The sequence below is a fragment of the Pseudopodoces humilis genome, chromosome 7, assembly GCF_049639895.1.
Source record: "Pseudopodoces humilis isolate 2021_Gansu_Grassland_sample_001 chromosome 7, ASM4963989v1, whole genome shotgun sequence".
Lineage (NCBI taxonomy): Eukaryota > Metazoa > Chordata > Aves > Passeriformes > Paridae > Pseudopodoces > Pseudopodoces humilis.
The window spans coordinates 11,073,459-11,098,246 of NC_142206.1; the positions used below are offsets into that span (position 1 = coordinate 11,073,459).

General features: G+C 38.6%; 1 protein-coding gene across 4 annotated transcripts in view; it reads left to right on the forward strand.

Moving 5' to 3' along the window:
- NELL1 (neural EGFL like 1) overlaps positions 1-24,788 on the forward strand; it is a 337,439-nt gene that overhangs the window by 89,596 nt on the left and 223,055 nt on the right. For all 4 annotated transcript variants that reach the window (XM_088058095.1, XM_014260240.2, XM_088058094.1 and 1 more), the window contains exon 12: positions 374-502. In XM_088058095.1, coding sequence (XP_087914221.1) covers positions 374-502 — 129 coding nt within the window. The remainder of the gene's footprint in view (positions 1-373; positions 503-24,788) is intronic.

Sequence of the window (24,788 nt, forward strand, 5' to 3'; positions counted from 1 at the left end):
TTTGAGGGCTTTTTTTTTTTTATATTACACTTTATTGTCTTTTTGGTGTAAGTTAGCATTGCACTTCCTGATAATCAGAGACTTAATGCTATGTGGGTTCAGTAGAACACTAATGAATTGTCATTGCTTCCTACTTTGGAGTTGTATTTTCTCCTGAATAAGACTATTAATACAAATACCTTTTCAAAGAAAATGTTTTTTCTGAGAATGAATTGATGGAGAAATCCAAAATGCCTGCATGCACCCATTAGGTTTATAGAGAGAATTTGGAATATAAAATGACACCGTTTTTGAGTGATACTGTCAATGCAAATACCTTAATATCTGAACTAAACATGTTTTAAAACCTTGTTGAATGTTCCTTGTGTTTTAGGCCATAACTTCTGTGCAGAGGGACACAGGTGTGGTGAAAATTCAGAGTGCAAAAACTGGAACACAAAAGCTACTTGTGAATGCAAGAATGGTTATCTCTCTGTCCAAGGGGACTCTGCATATTGTGAAGGTAAACAAAATATTCAAAGATCCATTTCCCGAACAGCTTACTTAAAAACATAATATGAAATAAATTGTTGAGGAATTAATTTCATTGCAAAGTTCAGTTTCATTTTGATGAATATCACAGGGACCTTTTTTGTGTTCATAAATAGGTATTGAGGGTTACAAGTGGTGCTGGGCCCCCTGTCTGTAGGGTTATTTCATTGTTGCAGTTGTCTTTGCACACCATGGTCACACTGTCACAAAAAATTTTAAAACACTGTTTTTCAGACAATAGCACCTACTTTCTAAAATATTTTTTAGAGAACAGTGCCTTTATAAGCATTAATTTAGCAAGTGGGAATTCTGCAGGTAAGCAGTAATATGTGAAGGAGTACTGAGGCTCGGATGAAAAATTGATCAGCTGCAGTCCTTCCTGAAGTATTTCTGTGGGACAGGTACTCTACTGAAATGGTTTTCCTGCGATGCATAGGAGACCTATTTCTGAGAAGATTGTAGCTGAGGTAGTTCTGTTCATGTGTTATGTGATCACAGGAATGAATCCAATGGGGTATTACTCTCCTTTTTGTTTCTCAGTGGTTTCTAGAGCTTGTTAAACATAGCTGTGATGTACTTCTTAATAAATAAATAAATTGATGATTCAGTATATACCACATTCCTTCCTGCCTTTGCATTGTGGGATGGGTTTTCTTATTTTTTTTGATACTCTTGTATATCAGGCTGTGATATTTAACCTTTTGACCATCATAGGAAGTTTCTGAACTACTCTGTAAAAAATATTTCCCTAGGTTGTTTTTACAGTAATACTGGTGATGGATGGGGATAGTTTTTTTTGGATAAGCTCTTAAAATACAGTATAAGAATTGAAATACTAAGGACTAAGGATGTAAGAATAAAAAAAATACATGCCTGGATTGTGCTTAAATGATCCTGCATTCATAAAAGGGGTTTTTGGTATATGCAAGTGAACAGAATGGCTTGAAATAGCAGATTATAAATGTGTTTGGTATAGCGCAGCTTTAAATCTTATGGTACTTAGTAATTTCTCTACAAACAATAATTTGAATGATCCTTTATATTCACTTTCAGTGACTGGAAAAACAGTTCCTACGTGTGTTCTTAAAGGTAGGCAGCAGATATATTGTGTATAGAGAGAAACTTTTTCATACAGAAATCTGAATAACTGCTTTATACGTACTATGAGGACTGGTTGGACATCAGAAGACAGGCTGTTCATCAGCTATGATATGTAATCTAGTATTATCTGTGGTCTTTTTTTCTGTTTTAAATAATGACAGTGCTTAGTATTTCCATTTATCTAGACTGTCCCTTTTTTCTTCTGTGGAAAAAAAGGAAACATTCTGAGCCAAGCAATTTTGGAGATATTGGCAGTACATTAGTGGTAGTGATGGTGGAAAAAAGAGCTTTTTAAAAGAAACTAGCAGGAATTGCAACATACCTGAGTCTGTGTTGCATAAATTTTTGGAAAGGCAAATTAAATCCCTGATTTCTGTGTGTGGGTGAAACATGAGGCAATAGAACAAATAGCTGCTTTTGCTATGGGATAGAGGAGTGTCGCTTTCTGCATTTTATGAAATTATATATTTGCTAGAAGGAGTGTAGTTCTCTGGAGGTTACACAGAAGAGAGGCCCTTAAGCGAGGGGAGCTACAGGCTGACAAATTGATTAGCCAAGAGGTGACTCCTTTCAGCCCTGTGAAGAGCTTCTTTTCGCTCCTCATAACAGCTTTCCGCAAAATTTCTTTTTATGCCTCTCTAACCTCATTCTTCTCATCTACGTGTTTATTCTGCTAAATAGAATAATTTCATAGTTGGCTGTACAATAGTCTCAAATGCAGTTTGGAACTGTGATTTAAACAAATGAGGACAAAGGCATGTATCTGAAGGTACAGTTTAGCAGGAGGTTGAAATAGTATAGGGGTGGATTTTTTCTATTACTGTTTTGAATTTCTGCGTCTAAGAATTAAATATTCAAAACATCTGAGCAACAAGTAATAAACATGCAAAGCACCTATGGAAGCAAGGAATATCTTATGCTCCTTAATTTGTCTTTGGCTTTGCTGTGCCTTTAAACTTAAGACATATGAGATCACTGTTTCCTTTGAGATTGAAGGTTAAATTCTTTCAAACTCATGGTATGTGCTGGTAAGTGGCACCTTAGTTCAGAGCGCTCCAGATCATTAAGTTGTAGCTTTCCAGATGTCTCCTCTCTTCCAGTGTACTTGAAGTAGCTGTGCACGTGAATTGTGATGTATAGTATTATTTTATGTTACCTATGATTTTACTGTTATTTCTGCTTGCTCTTAATCACACTCTTTTATCCTGCTGGAGTTTGTCATCATTTTCATTTTGTAAGATCTCTGAAGTGTTGTGTTTGAGTCTGCTCTGCTTTTTGATAAGTATTTGTCTCTTTTTTAACTTTGCATATTCACTTTGCATATAATTTTGAACATTTCATATATCAGTACAGTGGAAAAAAGAATTAAAAGTATTCTAAATTTTATCAGATAATTGGCATCAACAAATATGTAAAATAAATAATAAAATCCTGAGAGGCTTTCACTATTCATTCTCAGCAACTGCTTTTCAAGTACTTAGAAGCTTCTTATGTTGAGATGTACATATAAGATAACTACTCACTGTATGTATTCCATTGTTGAAATAACATGTATTCAGGGAAGACAATTTCTGAAAGCTAACAAGTAAATGAAGCTTGTGGTGAATGAAGGAGGTAAGTGGAGATTCTCTATGTTATACAAAAGCATTGTGTTTTACTTAAAACCAGAAAAGTTGGGCTTTTTCTGTTTTTCTGAAATTTGGCTGCTTGTCTTGCATATGTAAGACATAATTACAGCATTGGTCTTTTAAAAAGAGATGTGTAGAAACATTGCTATTAATCATGTGGTCTGAGGTTTACTTACAGCTGTGGATAGTCACAAGTGTTGAACCAGTGTCCCTTTATCTCTGTCACGTATACATGGATAGATGCTGGGACTCACGCAAGTGAGCTAGCCAAGTCCAAGGCCTGAGGGACTCAAGCATTCCAGTTGCAGCAGTGTGTGCACACTTGCAGCTCTGGGTTTTCAGGACATGACAGATGGACACCTGTGCTGAGCACTGGAAGTTGCATGTGTGTTAGTGCCACATGGGGCAGCAGATTGTGGCAAAACCAGGACCAAAATGGGGAATCCATTTGAGTCTCTGTCTGACGCTGATTGTTCCAGATGTGTTGTGTGATGTGTGCAGCAGACCTGTAAATACTTACACACTTACACTTATGTACTTCTTCAGAGTTGAAAAACTCCAGTCTGTGACTACTTTGCAAATAATAGGACAGTACTGCAAACTACGAGAAAAGAAAGTGTCAGCACATGATGAGTCTGAAGCTCAGAGATGATAAAGAAAGGAAAATTAAGTCTCATCAGCTGAAAGCCAGGCTTGTTGCTAGCTAGCATGATGATGCTCGCTTTTTAGATGCTAACAGGCAAAGGGCCATGTCTTCTGAAAAGAAAAATTTCTGCTTGTATTTCACAGTGAAGGGGAAAAGAATAATATTTCTCTGCCACATTTCAGCTCCCCATTCTTTATTACCTTCTTTTCTTGAAAAATTTACAGCCCCTTTCTACCTGCAGAGTTCTGTTGGTACAAAAGTGATTTTTACCTTGTTGCTGTTGAGATCTGATCTGGTGTGAATACTGCTAAAATCTAAAGTGGAATAGATAGCACAGGACAAATGCACGCTTCCTCGCACTGACAAGAGTGCATGGAACAAGAAAATCAGTATTAACCTTAGCCATCCTTTATGCCCGCAAGAAGCATCTCATAAAAGTAGTACAGTGCCTTACCACAAGTGTCTTGTCATGTTTCACAGCATGTGCTCAGCCAGTGTCACCAAAGAATGTTCTGTGATAACTTGTTACATATGAAAAGATTCACTGACTAAAGTGAACCTGCATGATGAGTATCCTCATTTTATGACTGTGTTGTATTCTTTCCCTGTGTACTTAAGTATGCTTTCTAGGATGATTCTTGTATGACCTGACCCTCACCTTAGTGCTTTTACATCAGCTTAAAGAATGATATTTGTGAAAATTCATTCAATTTTTGAACTTGATAGAATTCTCTAGATGCACACATGACTTTCAGAAGGAACATGACTCAGTTGCTTTTTCCCTTCTGTGCTCCGAAAATGTTATTTAATCTGTTGTTAACAAATTGCTCATTTCAAAAAAATGTCACATAAGCTCTGAAATGCTGGCCAAATTCAGAAAATCTGCCTACTTCATGCTCTGAGGAAGAGTTATGATAATTTTACTGGGCTTGGCAGATTTTGAGAAGATGAAGTAAAGACAAATGCAAGCTTAGTGAGAAGACCGAGTGCTCATTTTCCACTGAGCATGGATCCAAGCATGCAGCATGGGGGCCTGGCAGAATGTCTGCTTGGTGTACTTGAAATCTCAGGATTCTGTTGCTAGGTATTGTAAAAATAAAACCATATTTTATTTCCTTGTAATTTGCAAGTACCTTCTAGACACATACAGTGGTCTTTCTTGCTTTCAGTTTCTTTTCCTTTGAACTTGGTACCACATGTATTCAGGAAATTCATTACAGAAGGATAGATATGTAAATATATTGAAAATATCTGTTCTGAAGGTCCATTAGTGTGTGTTTTGTCAGAAAATGTTTGTTTTCTGAAGGTCACTTAGAAAAAAAATTGCGACACACAGAAGAAGACAATGGGTTGGTTTTTTCCCCATTATTGCAGACATCAGGAAAAAGTAACCTTTTTAGATTAATGATGTAGTTCCAAATACAAGGACATAACTATCAGCATGCTTGTGGTAGTTTGGCATCTAGGAAAAAAAGTGGAAAACACCCACAGAAGTGATGGCTCTGAGAGAGGCTGCTGAGAGTTTCTTCTCTGCTTGAGATCAGGCCAGTAGCTAGTAGAGGTCTGCTGGCAATCCACTGAGTTTTCACAGGTGGTATTTTTCTTGCTCTATAAAATAAGGTGAATTTTGTTTAGTTTTCCTCTCCTCCTCTGTAGTGATTTCACTGCAGCTGTTGTAATTTCGCCACACTGTGGCTTGAGAGGTGACATTATGTGGTACCATATAAACCACTGTGTAGCAGTGATGTTCAGCTGTGGTTTTGGATGGCTGTCCATTGACTTGACTTCTGGATCAGCTTTTAATGATAATCCTTCTGCTTGCTGTATTTTCAGAAAACCTGCATTGCAGGACATCTGTTTCCTGCAGATACTGTTTTGTGTGCTATGATAAACTTATATTCTGTGCATAGGTGTGAGGATACAGATACATATACCTATACAGACCTGTGCATACATTTCATGAATTTCAGGAGCTGGGACAAATACTGATGGTAAATGCACTGATTTTTTTCCCTGTGCGGAATCCATAGAAAAGGGGAGGGCAGGAGAAGAATCTAAAAGTGTTAAAGTCAAATCTTCACCTCTGACATTAAAGACAACATTAATGGCAGTGTTTCAGTTGGAACAAAGTCCTCATGGATATTTACAACGCAAAACCCAAAACCACCCCTGCAATGCCAAAACTCCCAAACAACCCCTCTGCCTGCCTTTTATAAACTTGAAGCCAGGTTGCTTTTTTAAAAGTTCACCTTTTCTTTGAAAGGTGAAGTCAACATTTGTTGACCTACTTTTTAAGATTTCAGTTACCTAACAGTGTCAAATTTAATCTTCTGCTATGTAGGTGATCCTATTTATCAGTGAAAGTCACTTGTTCTGGTGATATAATACAAATAGTATGTTTGTCCTGCCTACTGTTTCCATAGAGAGAGAGACTTTTTATCTAAAATTGTACCCTTAAGGATCACATGAACTCAAATTCCTCTATAATAACATGATCAAAAGGCAGGCACTTGTCAGTTGGTGTCCTGCCGTTATGGATATATGGACTTTAATAAATGAGACTGCAGATTCCTTGTGCTATGAGCTGCTAGTGGAGGAGACTGAACTAAAACCAAAATGGACCCTTTCCCTCTTAAGTTCATTGTTTGGTGGTAAATTCAAGGCAGAGATTATATTCTTGCCAGTGGACGGAAAGATTTTAAGTGAAATACTAAAATTTTTATCCTAAGAAGATTGAAGAGTTTGTTGGAAGGTGATGTTTGTGCCTTACATGGCTGTGGATAGTTTATTTCTGTTATTAAAGCTGCTTTTATATTTACAAGTTACTTAGTTCAAAATCATATTCTAGCTACAGAAACCTGGAAAGTGGAATTACTTGCCATTCCCTGGAGTAACTTTAGTTCTATTGGTATAATGTCATGCTGAGATTTATATGAAAATAAATTCTAATTTCTAATAAGGTAACCATATGTTTTCATATTGTTGTAATAAAGTGTCATAAATAATTATGGCTCCCAAGGAATTCAGGCTTGCAACTGTCAGTTCTTACAGTGTGAGTAACTCGCATTTGAACAAATTATAATCATTGCTATTAAAGGAAAAAAAACATCATCACCCTTTCAGGATGGCAATGAAAATTCTGCTCTGAGGATCTTGAGATTTTTGTTCACATGAAGAGATTAGGGATCTTGTGTCCCCAAATCAATAAATGTTCTTACATGTTAGGGTTGCATTCTCCTGAATTGTACAGGATATAATTTGATAGATGGGTTAACGAAAACCCAGTGTCATGTTGCTGGCTGCTAATCATAGTAGAATCTGACTTAAAAGCTGACCAGTAGGAGAAAAAAAGGCTATTGCATGTTCCTTTTCACTGTAATGACCCTTTGTTGTGTGCAGAAAAGGAGCTTCAGACCAAGTTTATTAGAAACCCTCCTGTTTACTCAGGAGGTGCAGGAAAGCCCCCCTTGCTTTCTAAACTCTTACTCAGAAAGGAGTTCTTGATGCACCTGGATCCAGGCTTAGCATCAGACTTGGTCAGAAGTTTGAGTCCAAAGGATTGTGTAGATGTAATTGAACCTTAATATAACTTTGTTCCATGGGGTTAAGGATGGGAAACCATACACATATATATATATTTATATAAAAATAAATTATTTATCATGATAGTGCTTAGACTAAAAGATGTTAATCAGAATTATTTACTACATAGTAAAGGTAGCTGTGACTACTAATATAGTGTAACACAGTATTTTTGAAGCATACTGAAGGTATTATATTAAAGTTAGCAAAAGCAATTATTCAGTAGAGATTGATGTTATTCACCCGTACCAATGACTGCGGGCACATCTCTTTTGCTTACTCACCAGGATGTCCCCACTCAAGGGAGGATTCTGCATGAACTCCAAGGAGGGATGTGTTAGAAGGCCTTGCCATTAAAGAGTGGGATTGGGCTTTTATAATATGAAGTGACCGTCAGTCATGTGTCTTGGCCAGCTGTGTAAGCCCAGCATCTCTAGTTACCATTGGTATCATTGTTGGTTCCTTTATCAGGTACTTTACCAAGTCTGCCACATCTTCACCTCCCTGTCAGGAGATTGAACTTCAGGGTTGATGAGTCAGGCTGGTTTCAGCATTATTCAACACCAAAAGCAGCAAGAGGCCCCTTCTCCTTCTGCCACAGACAGCTCTGTAAATTGGACATTGTTCCAGTTGTTTTACCCCCACTCCAGGCAGTGCATCCTGCTACACCTTTACAGCAACTTGTCCCCATAGCTCTTCCAACTGTGAAAGAGGGAGAAATCCATGCAGTCAGTGGGGGTATGTATGTCCTACACCCTGTCAACAGAAAGAGATTTTGCTTGTCTTTACTCATTAAGTCCTTGTATTTTTTCTGATACTCCCAAAATTATTTTTTCAAATTATCATACAGTATAGCTCATATCACATTCCTGCTGGCATCAATGAAAAGGGGAGACATTTGAAAGAGTTTTTCATGGAATTTTGGTGGCTTAAACCAGATAAGTGCCTGCATCAAACATTTGGCTGCAAAGGAAAGAAGAAATCAGCACTGTTCTTCTAGTGATGAAGAAGTTTGCTTGTGTTTGAACTGGACTGAAAAATACTGAGAAATATTTGTATATAATGAGGAGGTTTTCCTTGGGCTTGGATGGAAGCCACTTACCCGGGCTTTTATACAAGTTGCTAAAAATGGTGCACTTAGCTCTCAAAACCTAAGGGTTGAGGTGCTGAAGTTGGGCTTTTTCAAAAATCTGGAGCATAACTAGAATAGTTAAAAAAAATGACATGTGTACATGTAAGTGTTTATGTATATATGGGGAATGGAGTTTTCCCATTGCAACACAACAGCCTTTAGTTACCTGGGGTCTGACAGCTGCATCTCTCTCAGTGACCTGTGAAGTTCAAAAGGGAGTTGGCACAGAAAACCTCCATTTAACTTCCAACCAAATTTTTTTCTGATTCTGTCATCTTGACCTGCATCAAAAGCACTGAAGGGTCCTTTTAGATGTTGTTGAGTTTCTGTGGTTACCTGGTTACCTTTTGCAGTGCTTGGGTTTGCAGAGATGGCAATTATTTTGCACTGTTTAATGTCTTGAAATGAGAAAAAGAGAATGTCTTTTAAATTCTGCTAAACATTTTTTTCATCTACTTTGAAGAAATTTGATGTGTGGGTTTGGTGGTCATTCTGTCTCAATTACTCTCAAAGAATGATCTGGGGCCATGGAGTCCCTTTTCCAAATGGAAGTTCTCACAACCAGTTTACAGATAAAATGTTGGATTGGACTTGATTCAGACTGTAAAATTGCATGTTGTAAATGATGTCATCTGCCTGCTTCAAAGTCTCTGCTAGCAATAGTAGAGCAACAGATCTGTTTTTGAGGCTGCCTAAGTGTTGGCATGGGTGGGTCAGAAGAGGGAAACAAATGCACTTCTTCTACAGCAGGATCTATTACAGACTGAAAAGAACACCCTCCACCTCCCTCAGTTTTGAGAACATAAGAATAAAAACATGATTTGCTGGGGAAACCCATAGGAAGGATGTGGAGGATTCTGATCTAAGGCTAGAGAATGTAGAGACCAGAGGTAACAGATGCAGTGAAGTGAGTGTAGAAAATCACTTTGTTCAGGCTTGTGTATAGGTGTTACAAATCTTGGGAAAAAATAGCATGAAACTCCTTGGGAGCTGTTCTCATTGTCATGGTGTCTCAAAGAAAAAATTTTTAAATGCTTTTAAGCAATTTTAGCTGCTTTGGTACAAGTATGTCTGAGGCTGTGGTGCTTCCTGAGGAGACACTGAGCCAGAAGTAGGTAGTGACCCTGAGGACAATGTGGCACTTTGCCTGGCTGTGGAGCCACAGCAACCCACCCTGGGAGAAGGTAACAGATGAGGAGAGTGACACCTTTACAGAGGAGATGAAAATAAAAGGTGATGGCTTTGGTGGGGCAGGAAACTTACAGTGCCCAGGCTTTATAATAGAAGTCAAAATACAGTAGCTTTGCTGCATCCAGAAAAGGGCATCTAGCCGATATTCTGTGTTGGCCAGTTATATGATTAATCTTAAATTATTTACACTACCTGAAGTTAGTGGCAAAAGAAAACAAAAAAGTGCAATAAACGAAACAGTCGCTCCTTTTTCTGCAGTTTTTATGGATTTTTTTGTTTTTGAAGCTACTGAAGGAAATGAGGATTTTATCCTTTAGTAGAAAAAAACCTCAACAGACAAAACACCAAAACCAAATGGAAGATATAATTTGGCTTATTATAAAAATATTTTTTAAAGTTATTTTTAATAGCAAGTATGTCTTGCCCTTGGTGATAGCATAGCTGGAGGCTGCTCCAGTAATAATAATTATAAAAGCTATTGTCTTTTCCTTTATGTGAAAATACATTTTTTCCAGTAGAAGGTAAACAAAATTGGTTCTAAAAGTACAAGTCTCTAAACCCATGACAAATGTCAGTTTATACTGACACATTTTTACCTGCAAAATTTAGTAAAGGACTTTGGTAATTAACCAAAGTTATCCAAAGGTATCCAAAGTTAATGTGCACGTGAAAAACAAAGCACAGAAATTATTGGAAAAGGCATTATTGTTAACCTTGGACTTTGCTATTTGGTTTGCTCTCTACTCTTTTTTTAGTATTTCAGTATGCATATTTTTCATCCTTGACCAGCAGTTCTCCTTATGGTTTCTCTTCAGATAAAGTGGAATTGAGTTGTATGCTGCTGGTACAAGCTAGGTCTGTGTTAAGTGCAGTCTATTCTGAATTTATTAAAAGTCATTGAGTTTTTGACATTATCCAGATGCAGCCAGGGATATACTAGCATATAACAACTTTTATATATTTAGACAATTTTAGACAACAAATTTAATATATAGACATATTTCTTTAACGTATTTGTATTAAGTTTTATTATCATAAAAATTCAGCTAGTTGGGGTTTTTTAATGAAGTTCATTTATGGAAATATATTTATAGATTTATTTAAGCAAAACAACAATGTTATTGTGTTGTATGAGGACATGTATTTGAATTGAAACTAAAAATAAGGCTGCTTTTTTCCACTTGCATCATTCTAGTAAGAAGAGAAATCTAGGCCCACTTGTATGTAAGATCTGTGTGTTTAGTGGTGTGTATCTGGGCAGGTTTGTTTCATTTGGTTTACTACCTGGAAACTGGAATAATAGTGGTAGTAGCATCCTTTTTTGTTTTTCCAGGGTATTGTGAAGTTTACTGGATGCAGGTATTTTATAAAGAACAGCACAATAATAACACAAAAGCAGCTGAAGTAAGTGTAGAAAAGTAATCAAAATGCTTACATAGCAAGAAAAAAGGTTTTGGGTTTTTTTCCAGTTTTATTTTCTAAATGTTATTGACAGCTGAGGGCAGACGTTCTATAAAATATTCATGTACATATTTAATTTTTAGAAAGAGAATTCCTCATAGTCTGTATGATTTTTGACAGACAAATCCATTTCATTTAGGCAGGTAGCTGCCTCTAAAAAAATACTTAAAAATGTATTTTTCTAATACATCTACCCCTATTTAATGATCTGCTTCTGTGTACCTGTATCTTTTTGGAGGCTGGTAAAAAGAGTTATAAAAAAGAGCGAGACTTTGATTTAAATAATTGAAATCAGTACAAATGTACAGCATCTGCAAAGGTAATCCTTATATTGATGTTAGTTTCCTGTTGATTTGCTGACTCTTATAATAATTTTAGTACTCAGTGTTTTTTTCCAAAAAGGATACCTTCTCATTTTTCCAGTTGGTGTATCTGTTGTTCATGCCTATAGGATAAATTTCAAAATACCCTTCGGGTGTTTACTAGAAAATTTTTCAGTGTCTATCCTTATCACTTTCTTTGAAATTTTAAATTTAATTTCTAAATTAGAATCTTAGTTTTCCTTCCTGCTATGGATATTTTCTGATTAGTTGCATTATATTATCCTAATTTTTTATTGCTTCTGTTGAAGATGTTTGTATCGTTTGTATCTTGCATTGTGTTTATATCTTGTCCTGAACCCACTTGCTGAAGCTGTGTATGCCTTATATGCATGAGGCATATAACGTGTCCCTGTAGGGATCAATGTGTTTAATAGTAGAAAATTATATTCTCTCCACTTACAAGCTTAAGAAAGTGCTTGAAAATAATTGGGATAAAACTGACAATGCAAAAATGCAAACTCCTTTTTGTCTCTCATCTTCCTTAGGATTGTTTACTTCTCATTTTTGTTTTATTATTTTACTTCCCTATCTCTTAGGACTCGTATTTTCCCTTTAAGCTTTCAACAGAGGCTGTGTCTGTACATCTTGGTGGCTATTAGTGCTGAGATGGTTATATGAATACACATTTTCAGATTTGAGAGTGAGTAAGTGTTAGCTCTGAGACATGCTGTGTTTTGCAAAAACTGAGAACATCTAACTTGCAAAGAGTTTGCATTGAAGAATACCTGTCTGCCTTGGGGCTGGCTCTAGGCATAGACACATCAGGTGGTTTCCTGGGGCAGCAAACCTCCATGGTGCAGGTTGGCCACATGCTCCTTCTGCTTGCCATGTGCTAGTGCCAGGACACAGTCCCTACTGGTGCTTCTGCTTCTCAGGGAGGAGGTCATGGAGTTTGACCTGCCATCGTGGTGGGTGTTTGAGGAGTAGCTGTTGCCATTCACACCTTTTCTGTTCCCTCAGGAGAAGATCACTGAGTGTTTTGTTTCCTAACTTTGAGTCCCCTATCCATAAGGCAGTAAAATACAGTTTTGTGCAGAGCTGATTCAGTGCTCCCCAGTGTCTGGACTGTGTTGTTAGTTGGCATATATGAGGATGCCATGGCAGCTTGTTGTTGATGCATTCTCACCTCCAGGAGTAGGAATGATCCTGATTAGTTTTTCTCCACAAAACTCTTCCTTACTCCTAGAATATGGACATTGTTTTCCACTGCAAGTTTCTTAGGCAAGAGGAATTTTGCTGTACTTGTATTGTCACTTAACTGACAAAATAGAAAACCGGGCAAGCCTGTGGGAAGATAAAGATCATTGTTAAAAATTGGAATCTGTGTAACCAATTCAGCTGGTTTAGTCTTTTAAGATACCAGTCGTGCGTGGAGGGCCAGGTTCATGCGTGTGAGTTATTTTTTGGTTAAGCACTTCGTTTCACTGGAATGATATAATGTCTATTTAAGAACCACTGTTCTAATCATGAAAGGTTTCCTGCATGTACTTTGGCACTAGTAACATTAACCTTTGAAGGTCAGGCCTTCTATTCTCTTTTGGAGGTTTTTTAACCCATTACCCCTTTGGTGACTTTATTTGCTTTTCAACTTTCAGTCTAGTTAGCTCAATCAGTGCTATTGTGAAAAGGTCAGTGGCAATCTGAAGTGCATCCAGTTTGTGGAAGAATGTAAGGCACAATTTTCAGTTGCTGTTTCCTATGAAAATCAGTTCAGAGCCTGACACTGCCACTGTGAGTGGTTTTCCTCTGATGATTTTTGTGTACAAACAACAATATCAAACTGGGCTAAAACATGACCTCCCTTGTGACTGGTAGGCAACTGATGCTTGACAACACTGGAGCTGCAGTGCAACAACGTCCTTTTTAGCAATTAGGACCTTCCTAATTTTACATAAAAGGCTACAGAACACTGAATATTATGAAGATGTAGAGCTTTTACCAAACACTGTTTTTTGGTTGTCAAGAGTACCTAGATTTGTGTTTTGGGTATACCAAGAAATTGTCAGCTCAGTCTGAGAGCTAACAGATCATGCCAGTCGTTTCTTTGTTAGTATTGGCATTATTGGATATTCAATAATGTGGAGCAGATGATGAATTTGGAGGTAAGCTGAACCATCCTCTCTCATTAAATGTTAGGAGGCAAATGAATTTTAGTTTTGATGAAAAAATTTTTTTTTTCTTATTTAACACAAAATAAATAACTGGAGTTCGCTACAGCTTGGAACATCTATTTTGCAATTCACATAAATCTTGAATTAATGAGGAACATGGAAAAGAGGACTGCATCTTGGACGCGGGAATCTAATCAATTTGTATTCCCCCTGAGCTGTATCTGTTTTGTGCTGGGTTCCCATTGATTTTGTAAACAGCTTAGTGTTAGCCATAATCCCCTTTGAATATAAATCATTCCCTGGTACTTTCTCCTGTATTATAATTAAATCTGAACTGACTGGCTTGGGAACTCTTCCTGCAATATCACTACTAAACCAGGTAAATTCTCCCTTATTTTCTTCACAGCCTTATTCTCACCCCTGTGGAATCCGTAGGCATATAGAATTCTCAAGGACTGTGAAGTTTAGAAAACCTGAGACATCCAGAAAATGCCAAAATCAGAAACTACATGAAAATCAGAAATCTCGAGGGAAAATGAACTGATTTTATAGTAAATTATTTTCTTTATTTGAATTTATGTTGAGTTCCTGTTACAGGTGATAACACCTTATCCTTCAGAAGAAAAAAGAGACTGAAATCGTCCTTCTGAGACTGGAGAGCTGGGACAAGGGCCTTATATCCTCAGTCTGGTTTAAGATACAGAGAACATGATCTGTCTATTCTCTTTTCAAATTAATTAGCTGGAAAAATAAATTTGGGAAGAAAAACTTTGGTTGATTGGTACAATTTCTTGGTTTCAGTCTTGGAAAATAATGTTTTCTAAAGAGATGATACTGAAATTATTTTGTTGTGTGTCTTGGTTTTGGAAGACAGGTGTCTGCTAGGGAGGGCAGGAGCCTCCCTTGGAATGGAAAAATGTAGACCCCCCCTCCTTCTGAATTATTATAATTCTGAAATCAAGGGGCTCTCAGGCAGAGATCTGGGGATAGGAATAACAGTTCTTTACTAGTATTTATAACAAGGCAAACAAACAACAATAACTACAGTGTTAGCAACAAAACAGAACCAGGGACCCCGTGACAGCTTTCTCGGCTGAGACGGGAAAGGATGGAGGAGAGGCTTTGCTTCACAAACCCCCTCGGGCAGTCAGTCCCGGTGCTCCTGCAGGGCTCTGAGGAACACTTAACTGGAACAGCAGGGACGAGCAGAGATCCTGTGCCTGTGGTTGAGGTGTATCAGCAGCTCCGCGGCGGTGTCTGGCACTGTCACATGTCCCGGCAGGACAGGGGGTGTGGGGCCACCAACGAAGAGGGGAGAAGGAGAAGAAGCAGCAGCTCCGTCTGGGTGATGGCAAAATTCTCTTCTCCCCACTGCAACAGCTCCGCGCCCAAAGTGTTCTTCTCTGAAGCTGAAGAAAACCCGCCAAACTGTCCCCATTCTCCCCTTTTCTTGCCCCCTTCCCCCCCTGGGCCCTGGCTGAACTCTTTGGCTTTTCTCAAGCACCTACCAAGTACCCACAGTTAGGTCCCACCCCCCGCAACTAATGGGTAAAAATTCCACAGGCAAGCCAGAACTAAAAACAAAACAAAAAAATTAAAAAAAACACAAAATAGAAACATAACCCCCAACATTGTGGCATAAGAATAAGTGTCCTACAACTAGCATGAAAGCTGGCACTGTTATTTCTTGAAAGATACAGTAGGAAATATTTTGTCTTGTAGAATGGAAAACTGCATCATCAAGTAAACTGGAGATATAGAGGACAGTCTGAGTTTGGATTGTTGTAAGTGCAGCAGTATCAGATACTGTTCTTTGATATTCCTGCTCGAGGGTGGGAAGGAATTTTGTTTGAAATTATCTCCCTTTCAGCTTAAACACTCTATTTTCACTAATCCTGACCTGTAAATGGAGGGTTGCTCATCGTCCTCCAGTAGACAAAACTCCAGGTATTCTAACTACTCTCTTGTGTAAACAGAAATTCTTCCTACTCCTTTCCCAGAGCCTATTCCATAGGTTATGGCTTGACAGTCTTGTGTAGTATCACATGACGTTCCAATATTAGTAGCAATAATAATACAAGTAGTAAAATAACTTCGGATCTAGTCTAACTCTACTGCAATAGGTGTATCTCTTCATTACTGAGAATTATTGTATTATATTCATTACTGTATTATATTTTTGGACAGGGTTTTTCAATGGTCATAACTCATAGAAATCAAACCTTCAATTCCTTACAGAATAAGATGAGGCATTACTTTCTTTGGGCACTCTCTGTCTTTAAATTGCAGCTTCACAATCCTACTCGTTTTGATAATTGATATTGATATTGATAACTGTCCATATCTGGGTACCAAAATTCTTTCTGAAGTGGAAAATTTGAGAGTTTAGTCCGTTAAATAGCTTTTTTTCTCCCCGCCCCCAACTTTCTAAATTCACTTATGCATAGATAGAAGGCAAGAGCTTGTCATCTGGAGGTTACTATTTTGATGTGTATTGGTTGTCTAAGCAGTTGGACTTGATGATCCTAAAGGTCTTTCTGTGTTTAAATGATTCTATGGTTAATATTTAACCACCAAGGTTGGCTTGAAGTATCATGTGAGTAATGAGATGTAAGGATGAGGATAAATGGTGGAGTATGATCAGTCATTGTTCTTCACAGTTTGTGCTGTGCATTTCCATTTAATGACTGCAAGTACCTCTCACCAAGTGTCCTTTGTTTCCCTCATAACGTATTTACCCCTGTAAAAGAATGAGTGATGTTTTTTCTTTACCTGGAAGCCACTTTGTTGTGATTAGGAGCAATTTTGGAGTCTGTTAATAACATGAGTTCTAAGCTTTGATTATGTGAGTTACTTGTTTATGGAAAGAAGCATCGTCCATAGCTGTATGTGTGCTCATGCATATTTATACATGAGTTTATTTTAGATGTTAGCTACATCTGTACCTTTAGGCTGTTGTTTAGTCTGGTGTAATCATGTTGCAATAATTAAAACATCAGAGGAACAAACAAACAAAACCTCATTTTAGTGCAGTGGGGCTTACAATGCCTGACATATAGAAGTAATTAATTTTTTGCATGAAAAGCATACAATAGGAACGCTATCAAAACTGCACTAGCCAAACTGTGCATTCAGGAGGCAATAAGCACACTTGAACTCTGTGGCATGTACTCATACAGGACATACTTGGATTTTTTTGTTTGTTCCTTCCTGGTATTTTGTTGTACTAAGAGGCTGCATTATTTGGGCAAAGCTGGGTTGCTCATGCATGGCTTACTAAATTCTCATTTACTAAAAATATTATCTTTCCTTCCAAAAGGTGCCAGTCCTGGTTTTTTCCTAAATGTCCTTTCAAGTTTGATGATTTGAGCAAACTCCAGGCTGTGGGGTTGCTTCTTGTTACTTGTTTGGATAGGTTAGCTGTGTAGACTCCATCACTTTTTACTTTTCCAATAGGCTTCTTGATTTTTGCTGAGATTTCTGAGCACTTTGCTGCATCCTGTGATCACCATATGTTTTCTCCGAAGCTTATGACAGTAGTTTCAGTTACTGGCACTAGAACTAGAAGTGAATACTTAAATATTCATATTTTGACTGTGCTTGTCTTGATGCCTCTGGGTCAGTGTGGTGTGAGAGGTGAAGAGCTAATTACAAATAATTAAAAGATAATATGCATACTTTCCTGATCCTTTTATAATTTTTGTTTTATATATGTGCATTTATATTACTTTTCTAATGTCTTATTGTTCAAAGTTACTGAAAAAGCTTCCTGGTCTCCCTGTGGGCTCCTTATATTCCACTTGCAGTGGAAGCAGAGTTCAGTGTCAGCCCACACAAGCAGCAGTTGATTGTTGGGTTGCCACAGTTCCCCATGTGCTGGATCCCAGGAATGAGTCTCCCAGGGTACCAGGAATCAACTTCACAAAGCATAATGATCTAGAGACTTGTCCGCTGCCATAGGGGCAGGACCAATGCTCACAACCAACTGATAAAAATCTCATCTCTGCTGTTTGCAAAGTAGGTAAAGTAGATTATGTTTTCACAAAAGAAAACTATACTTAAGGGTATAATTGGCCACTACAGACATTAATCAGTGAAAAAAAAATTAAGCAAACACTCCATGAGCATGACTCTTGTAAGTCAGTAAGGCAGACTTGAATCAAGTTACCTGAGATTTATTACGGCTTCAAATGATAATAATCTTCACATCTCAGGTGATAGTCTGGCTCATTGAATGTTGGCTTGAATTTACAAGTCATGACAGACTGCTCTTGAGGTCAGAAAATTGTTTTAAAGTGGGAATGTATTATATAAGAAGAAATTATGATTAAAGTCATAAGAGGACGTTTTCTAATGACAGCTTCCTGATGGGGAAGTTGGAATTAGGTAATTCTCAGTTATGTTTTATACTCCTTCCCCTCATCATCACTGTGTTATTCCAGTGTTTTGAAACATGTGGGTCTGGATTTTTAAAACAACTCCAAACTTCTGCAAAAGTGTTTTTAGGGTCCTCAGCTAAACAATCTCTGTTTTTGTTTCTCAAGGGGATGAAGGAGCTCAGAGCCCTTTTAGGACCAAACTTTTTGTGTTCTGTAAAAGTTGGAGTATAGTTGAGTAAGATGCTGTATGAAGAGGAGAAAATATTTTAAGTTTTTCTTGTGTACAGAAATGCTTCAGCAAGGTATCAAAGCAAGCACAGGCTAAAGAAAATACACAGTTCTGTTGTTAGAGACCAGCTGTCAGTTTTCTGTTTGCCTTAGCAGTTATCTTGGCTGTTGGCCTTACAAGGAAAATCTCACTGTCTCCTGATGAATCCCTTTTGTGAGCAAACTTAAGGTGCTTCATACTTCACCTGCGGATGAGTTTGCTCTGATTGTTGGGATGGTGGCCAGGGAAATGGCAATGTGAATCCTCAAAAGTGGAGGAGTGATCTGGGTGCTCAATGTGTCAGAACACATTTAATGATTAGGCTGTTGCACAAAAGGAAGAAGCTGTTTCTTTCTCTGCTGTGTAGTGGAAGTAGGGAAAAAAAAGATAGAAAATAGTTGGCTTTTGAAAGAGAGGATCAATCCCTAAAGATGATTCAGCTCTTAATCTCCAATTTAAATCCTGAGATTCTACTGACTTTCGTTGGTGTTTTAAGGGCTTAAGCAGGAATTAGGAGCCTACATGCTTTGGCCCTTTGTGTCTGTGTTCTCAGGAAAATGTGAGGTGGAGGTGTCTCCCTGTCAAATGGAGTGAGACCTCTAAGCCTAGAGGAGAGGAGGGATTTGAGCTAAACTCTTGCTATTGCATTTTTTTGTCAGCTAACATGGGCAGGTTTCAGCTCAGCAGGCTCACTTATGTGAACCCCATGCTGTGGATTCCCTGCTCTTATACATGGGCCCTTGGCATCTACCTCAGGGTTGTAGATTTTGGTCGAGGAACCAGACACCTGTATATTTTAGGGAGCTAGTAATAGTTATGTAGAAATTGTGCCCTCTAAAATAGCTGTTTGGACCCAAGGTTATATGTCTACCACTATGTTAGTTGACTAAATTTTAATATTTGGAAAAGCTGTCTGCATATGAGAGAAGTTGTCCTTCTTAATAGCACAAAGTGTAAACTTTCAGTAGTTATTTCAAAATAGCACAATGTGTCACTCTTGCCCAGCTCAGAAGAAAGAAGAAAATGTGGGTACTAGCTTAGGGAAGTAAGTGTCTGTATCCTTAAAGGTGCGTGATGAAGCAAGATGAAGCAAGCCACACCTTTGCTGAGGTGTGTTACCTGAACAATCCAGCAGTAAGATTTCATAAATGTACCTATCAATACATTTTTACAATAGGCATGATTTATATTTGTGTTTATATTATAAGCTAATGCACAAACTGTTTTCTCCGTATGAGAGAAGAATGCATCTTGAGACTAGTCCTAATTTAACATCTTAAATTTGGTGCACAATGTAAGATCCTAATAATGTTATATTATAATTCCTTGCAGAATTTTTTGTAACATTTCGATCCATTGAATCCAGGACAGGTGGGAGACCTCCGGTTTATATTTGAATGATGAAAGACTCAGATAAATGAATGGTGACCAGCTGAAAGGTTGTTCATGTGTTTGCTAGTTCAATTTCTGAGGCCTGTAGTAGCATCCTTGAGATCCTTGTAACTTATTGTCTTTCCTGCTATTAATGGAAGATGGTAATAGGAAATAAGTACAAAATGCAGTTGCTTTCTTAGTGCAAGTGTTAAGGAAATGTCCTGTGTTATACTTCAAAATTGTCCTCAATCTTTGGACATAATGGCTCATTAAAAGTGCCAGTGAGAAAACAGATGTTAAAACCAGTGGCAGAAAACTAGAAATTCGTATCTATATGTGTCCTGGAATTTCTTGTCTGAAAAGACAATGTTTTAATTACCTGCTTTGGTGGTATGATGGTGGGTAACCAACAAACAAAAGAAAGTAGAAACATCATGTTGAAATAGAAGATACTGGAATGTGGTGTTATAGTAGAAAGAAAAAGATTTATTTCGTCAGGCATCTGTAATATTCAGCTGGTTTATGGCTCATGCTTCATTTACTGACTTGATATCCTAATCTAAAAAAATATTCCAGAAGTAAAATTGAAAATTGTTTGACTCAGAGAGTTTTTAAGGTTGGTTGTCTCAATTCTTCTATTCCCTTTGAGAACATGATGCACTTCTTCGCAAGTTTCAAGAGATAGATTTATAAATGCTATTTGTTACTACCTATAGAGACCCAAAGTCTTTAGAAATCCTTGCAGTTTTATTGTGGATCATATGAAATAGAGTATTGGGGACAATTTTGTAGCCTGGAATTCTTGTCTGTACCATGTTTTACCTGTTAGAATGATGTCTAGGCAGAACCATCACTACTAACTAAGATTTTGTACCTGTTCTCCCAAATTAGCAAACACTCCACTACTTGTGCGGCCTCATCTTCGTAATGAGATCTGAGCTTTGTGGAAAGACCAGTATGAAGTTCAGGCACATATCAAAAATCTCTTAATATTGAAGGCAGGTCCTGAGGAACTGAATACAGTTACCCATTATTTTTTGCAATTGTTACCTCAAAAGATCTTTTGTGGGTCTTCTTCAGGGAGAACTTAAAGAGAGAATTTTGTGTGAAAGGGAATAAAAGACTGTTTGTGAGTATGTAATGTTACATAAAAGCACTCTTTTTTTCAGGTCAGTGCTGCTACTTCTCTATTTGCTTTTCCTTTAGTATGTTCAGGTTAAATTTTCATGAGATGTACAAGATTTCAAGAGCTGGTTGTGAGTATGATTTTTCACTGTTTAGGATTAGAATGCTCAGATTCACAGGCACAGCTATGTAGTTTTGACAAATGAGAAATAATGTGAATGTGTTTCACTTGTCATTTTGTTCCTATATTTTTGTATCTCTAAAAATGGCTTTTATGAGAAAATCCAGTGCTGAAAGGTACAAAACTGATGAGAGAGATCAGTATGGTACATTTTGCTTGCTCAGGAGTGCATTACCTTAACAAAATGGTTCGTGATAGATATTTGCCTAACATTGTCTTAAAAACCCCCTAGAGATGGAAACTCTACAGCTTTCATGTGAATCACAGAATGACTAGGTTTGAAGAGACCTCCAAGACTGAGTCCAACCCATCCCTAGTACCTCAACTAAACCATGGCAGCAAGTGCCACATCCAGTCTTTTTTAAAACACATCCAGGGATGTGTGATCCAGATGACTCCACCACCTCCTTGGGCAGACCATTCCAGTACTTTATCACCCTTTCTGTAAAAAAAAATTTCCTAATATCCAACCTATATATCCCTTGGCACAGCTTAAGACTGCATCCTCTCGTTCTGTCAGCTGCTGCCTGGAGAAAGAGACCAACCCCAACCTGACTACTGCCACCTTTCAGGAAGTTGTAGAGAGTGATAAGGTCACCTCTAAGTCTCCTTTTCTCCAGGCTAAACAACCCCAGCTCCCTCAGTCGTTCCTCACAGGGCTTGTGTTCCAAGCCCCTCACCAGCCTCGTTGCCTCCTCTGGATGCGCTCAAGTGTCTCAACGTCCTTCCTGAACTGAGGGGCCAGAACTGGACACAGCACTCACGGAGCAGCCTCACCAGTGCTGAGTACAGGGGAAGAATGAGCTCCCTGCTCCTGCTGGCCACACTATTCCTGATACAGGCCAGGATGCCACTGGCCTTCTTGGCCACCAGGGCACACTGCTGGCTCATGTTCAGCCGGCTGTTGACCAGTACTCCCAGGTCCATTTCCACCTGGACACTGTCCAGCCACACTATCCCCAGCCTGTAACATTGCAGGGGGTTTATGTGGTCAAAATGCAGGACTCAGCACTTGGACTTGGTAAACTTCATTCCATTGTACTCTGCCCATCTATCCAACTGTTCCAGGTCCCTCTGCAGAGCCCTCCTACCTTCCAGGAGATTGACACATGCTCCTAGCTTAGTGTTATCTGCAAATTTACTAGTGAAAGACTCAATACCCTCATCCACATCATCAATAAAAATATTGGACAGATCTGGCCCCAGCACAGACCCCTGAGGGACACCACTGGTGACTGGCTGCCAGCTGGATGCAGCACTGTTCACCACCACTCTCTGGGCCTGGCCAGTTCTTAACCTAGCAAAGAGTGCTCCTGTCCAAGCCATGGGCTACCAGCTTTCCCAGGAGTATGCTGTGGGAGATAGTGTCAAAGGCCTTGCTGAAGTCCAAATAGACAACATCCACAGCCTTCCCTGCATCCACCAGGTGGGTCATCTGGTCATATACGGAGATCAAGTTGGTCAAACACGACCTACCCCTCCTAAACCCATGCTGGCTGGGTCTGATACCCTGGCCAACCTGTAAGTGGTGCGTGATGGCACTCAGTATAAACTGCTCCATTACCTTACCGGGCACTGAGGTCAGGCTAACTGGCCTATAATTACCAGGATCCTCCTTCCCACCCTTTTTGTGAATGGTGTCACATTGGCCAGCTTCCAGTCATCTGGAACCTCACCAGTGAGCTGGGACTCTTGGTAAAGGATGGAGAGCAGCTCCGTAAGCTTGTCTGCCAGCTCCCTCATCAGACTGAGATGGATCCCATCTGAGCCCATAGATTTCTAAACATCCAAGCAGCTCAGTAGTTCTCTGATTGCCTCCTCCTGGACAACAGTGGGACCACTCTGCTCCCTCACACCATCTACCAACCCAGGATGACAGCTGTCCTGAGGGCAAGCTGTCTTCCCACTAAAGACTGAGGCAAAGAAGGCATTAAGCACTTCTGCTTTCTCCTCATCTTCAGTTACTAAGTTCCCTCCTGCATCCAATAGAGAATAAAGGTTGGTCTTACCCTTCCTTTCTTTTATCATTAATATATTTGTAAAAACATTTTTATTATCCTTTACAGAAGTTGGCAAATTAAGTTTTGAATGAGCCTTGGTCTCCCTAATTATTTTCCTTCATGCCCTGACAACTGCCTTAAATATTTCCTAAGAGACCTGACTCTCCTTCCAAACATGACACATCCTGTTTTTATTTCTAAGTTCCTTCAAAACCTTGTTGCCCACCCAGGCTAGACATTTGCCTCGTCAACTCATCTTTTGGCACACAGGGACAGTCTGTTCCTGTGCCCTCAAGATCTCTGTTTTGAAGCACGTCCATCTTTCCTGAACTCCTTTGTTTTCAAGGGCTGCTTCCCAAAGACCTCTCTGAATAAGTTGCCTAAATAGGCCAAAGTCTACCCTCCTGAAGTCCAATGTAGAATTCTTATTGATGTTCTTCCTGATTTCACCAAATATTGAGAATTCTATAATTTCATGATCTCTGTGCCCCAAGCAGCTTCCAACCACCACATTTCCCACCAGCCCATCTCTATTTGCAAACAGCAGGTCTAACATAGTCCCTCCCCTAGTGGGCTCACTCACCAGCTGCAACAAAAAGTTGTCCTCCACACACTCTAAAAACTTCTGGACTGCCTTTTTTCTGCTGTATTAAGTTCCCAGCAGATGCCTGGTAGGTTAAAACCACCTACAAGAACAAGGGCTGGTGATCCTGAAACATTCTCCAGCTGCTTATAGAATAAATTGTCCGCTGCTTCTTCCTGGTTAGGTAGATGATAACAGACTCCCAGGAGGATGTCAGCCTTGTTGGCCTTCTCCTTAATGTGGAAAGCTATTCCAGTGCTTCGGTGCTTTTACCACAAGAAGACCTCTTGTAATAATGCCTAATCTATTCTGCAGTCTCAACCCTAATTTAATAGGATAGTTCAAAAAAGAAAAAAACAATTCTAGAGAGTCACCTTTATATATGAGGGTCCAATGAGTCACTGTCATATTGTTGCAAAATATTCCATTGTGAAAGAAGTACCAGACATAATACATTTTTTCTACCCTCTGCATTGCAACACATCGCTTAAAGCATTTCCTTCACATCTGGACAGATTTGGATTTGCTGGAAAAAGTCCAAGGAGTAAGCAGATATTGAGCTAACATGATCTTCATTCACAGAGCTGGTGGTGTTAGGCTGTTGAAGAGGAGGACACACTGTAACGATTTTCACACACATAAAAGGCTGCTGCAGAGCAGCATGAAATAATGCTTTTTAACCCTTGTAGTTGAGCTGTTGTTTTTGGTTTTGTTTTGTTAGCTGGTTTTTGGAAAAGCAACTGATCTGTCAATTTCATTTGTTGTTTCCACCCAGTATCAATGCAGTTTATTATTTCTGTGTAGAGTATAACTTGCCCTTTTCAAATTACATTCTGTTTTAAAGAATTGTGTCTATAATTTGTCAAAACACCTTCAAGTTCTTGCATCCACCAGCATTTTTGTAGTTACTGCCAGGTTAGCACTGTTAGCAGATTTTGTCTGCATACTCTTTCTTTCATCATCCAGGTGAAAGCACTAAATAATATCAGTCAGGACAAACCCTGTGGAAGTGGTGCTTAGTAATATTAAATCTGATTAGTAAAACAAATACTTGCTTCACACACAGTCTACAAATTCTTTTAGAACACACTGTATATCACAAAATATCCTTA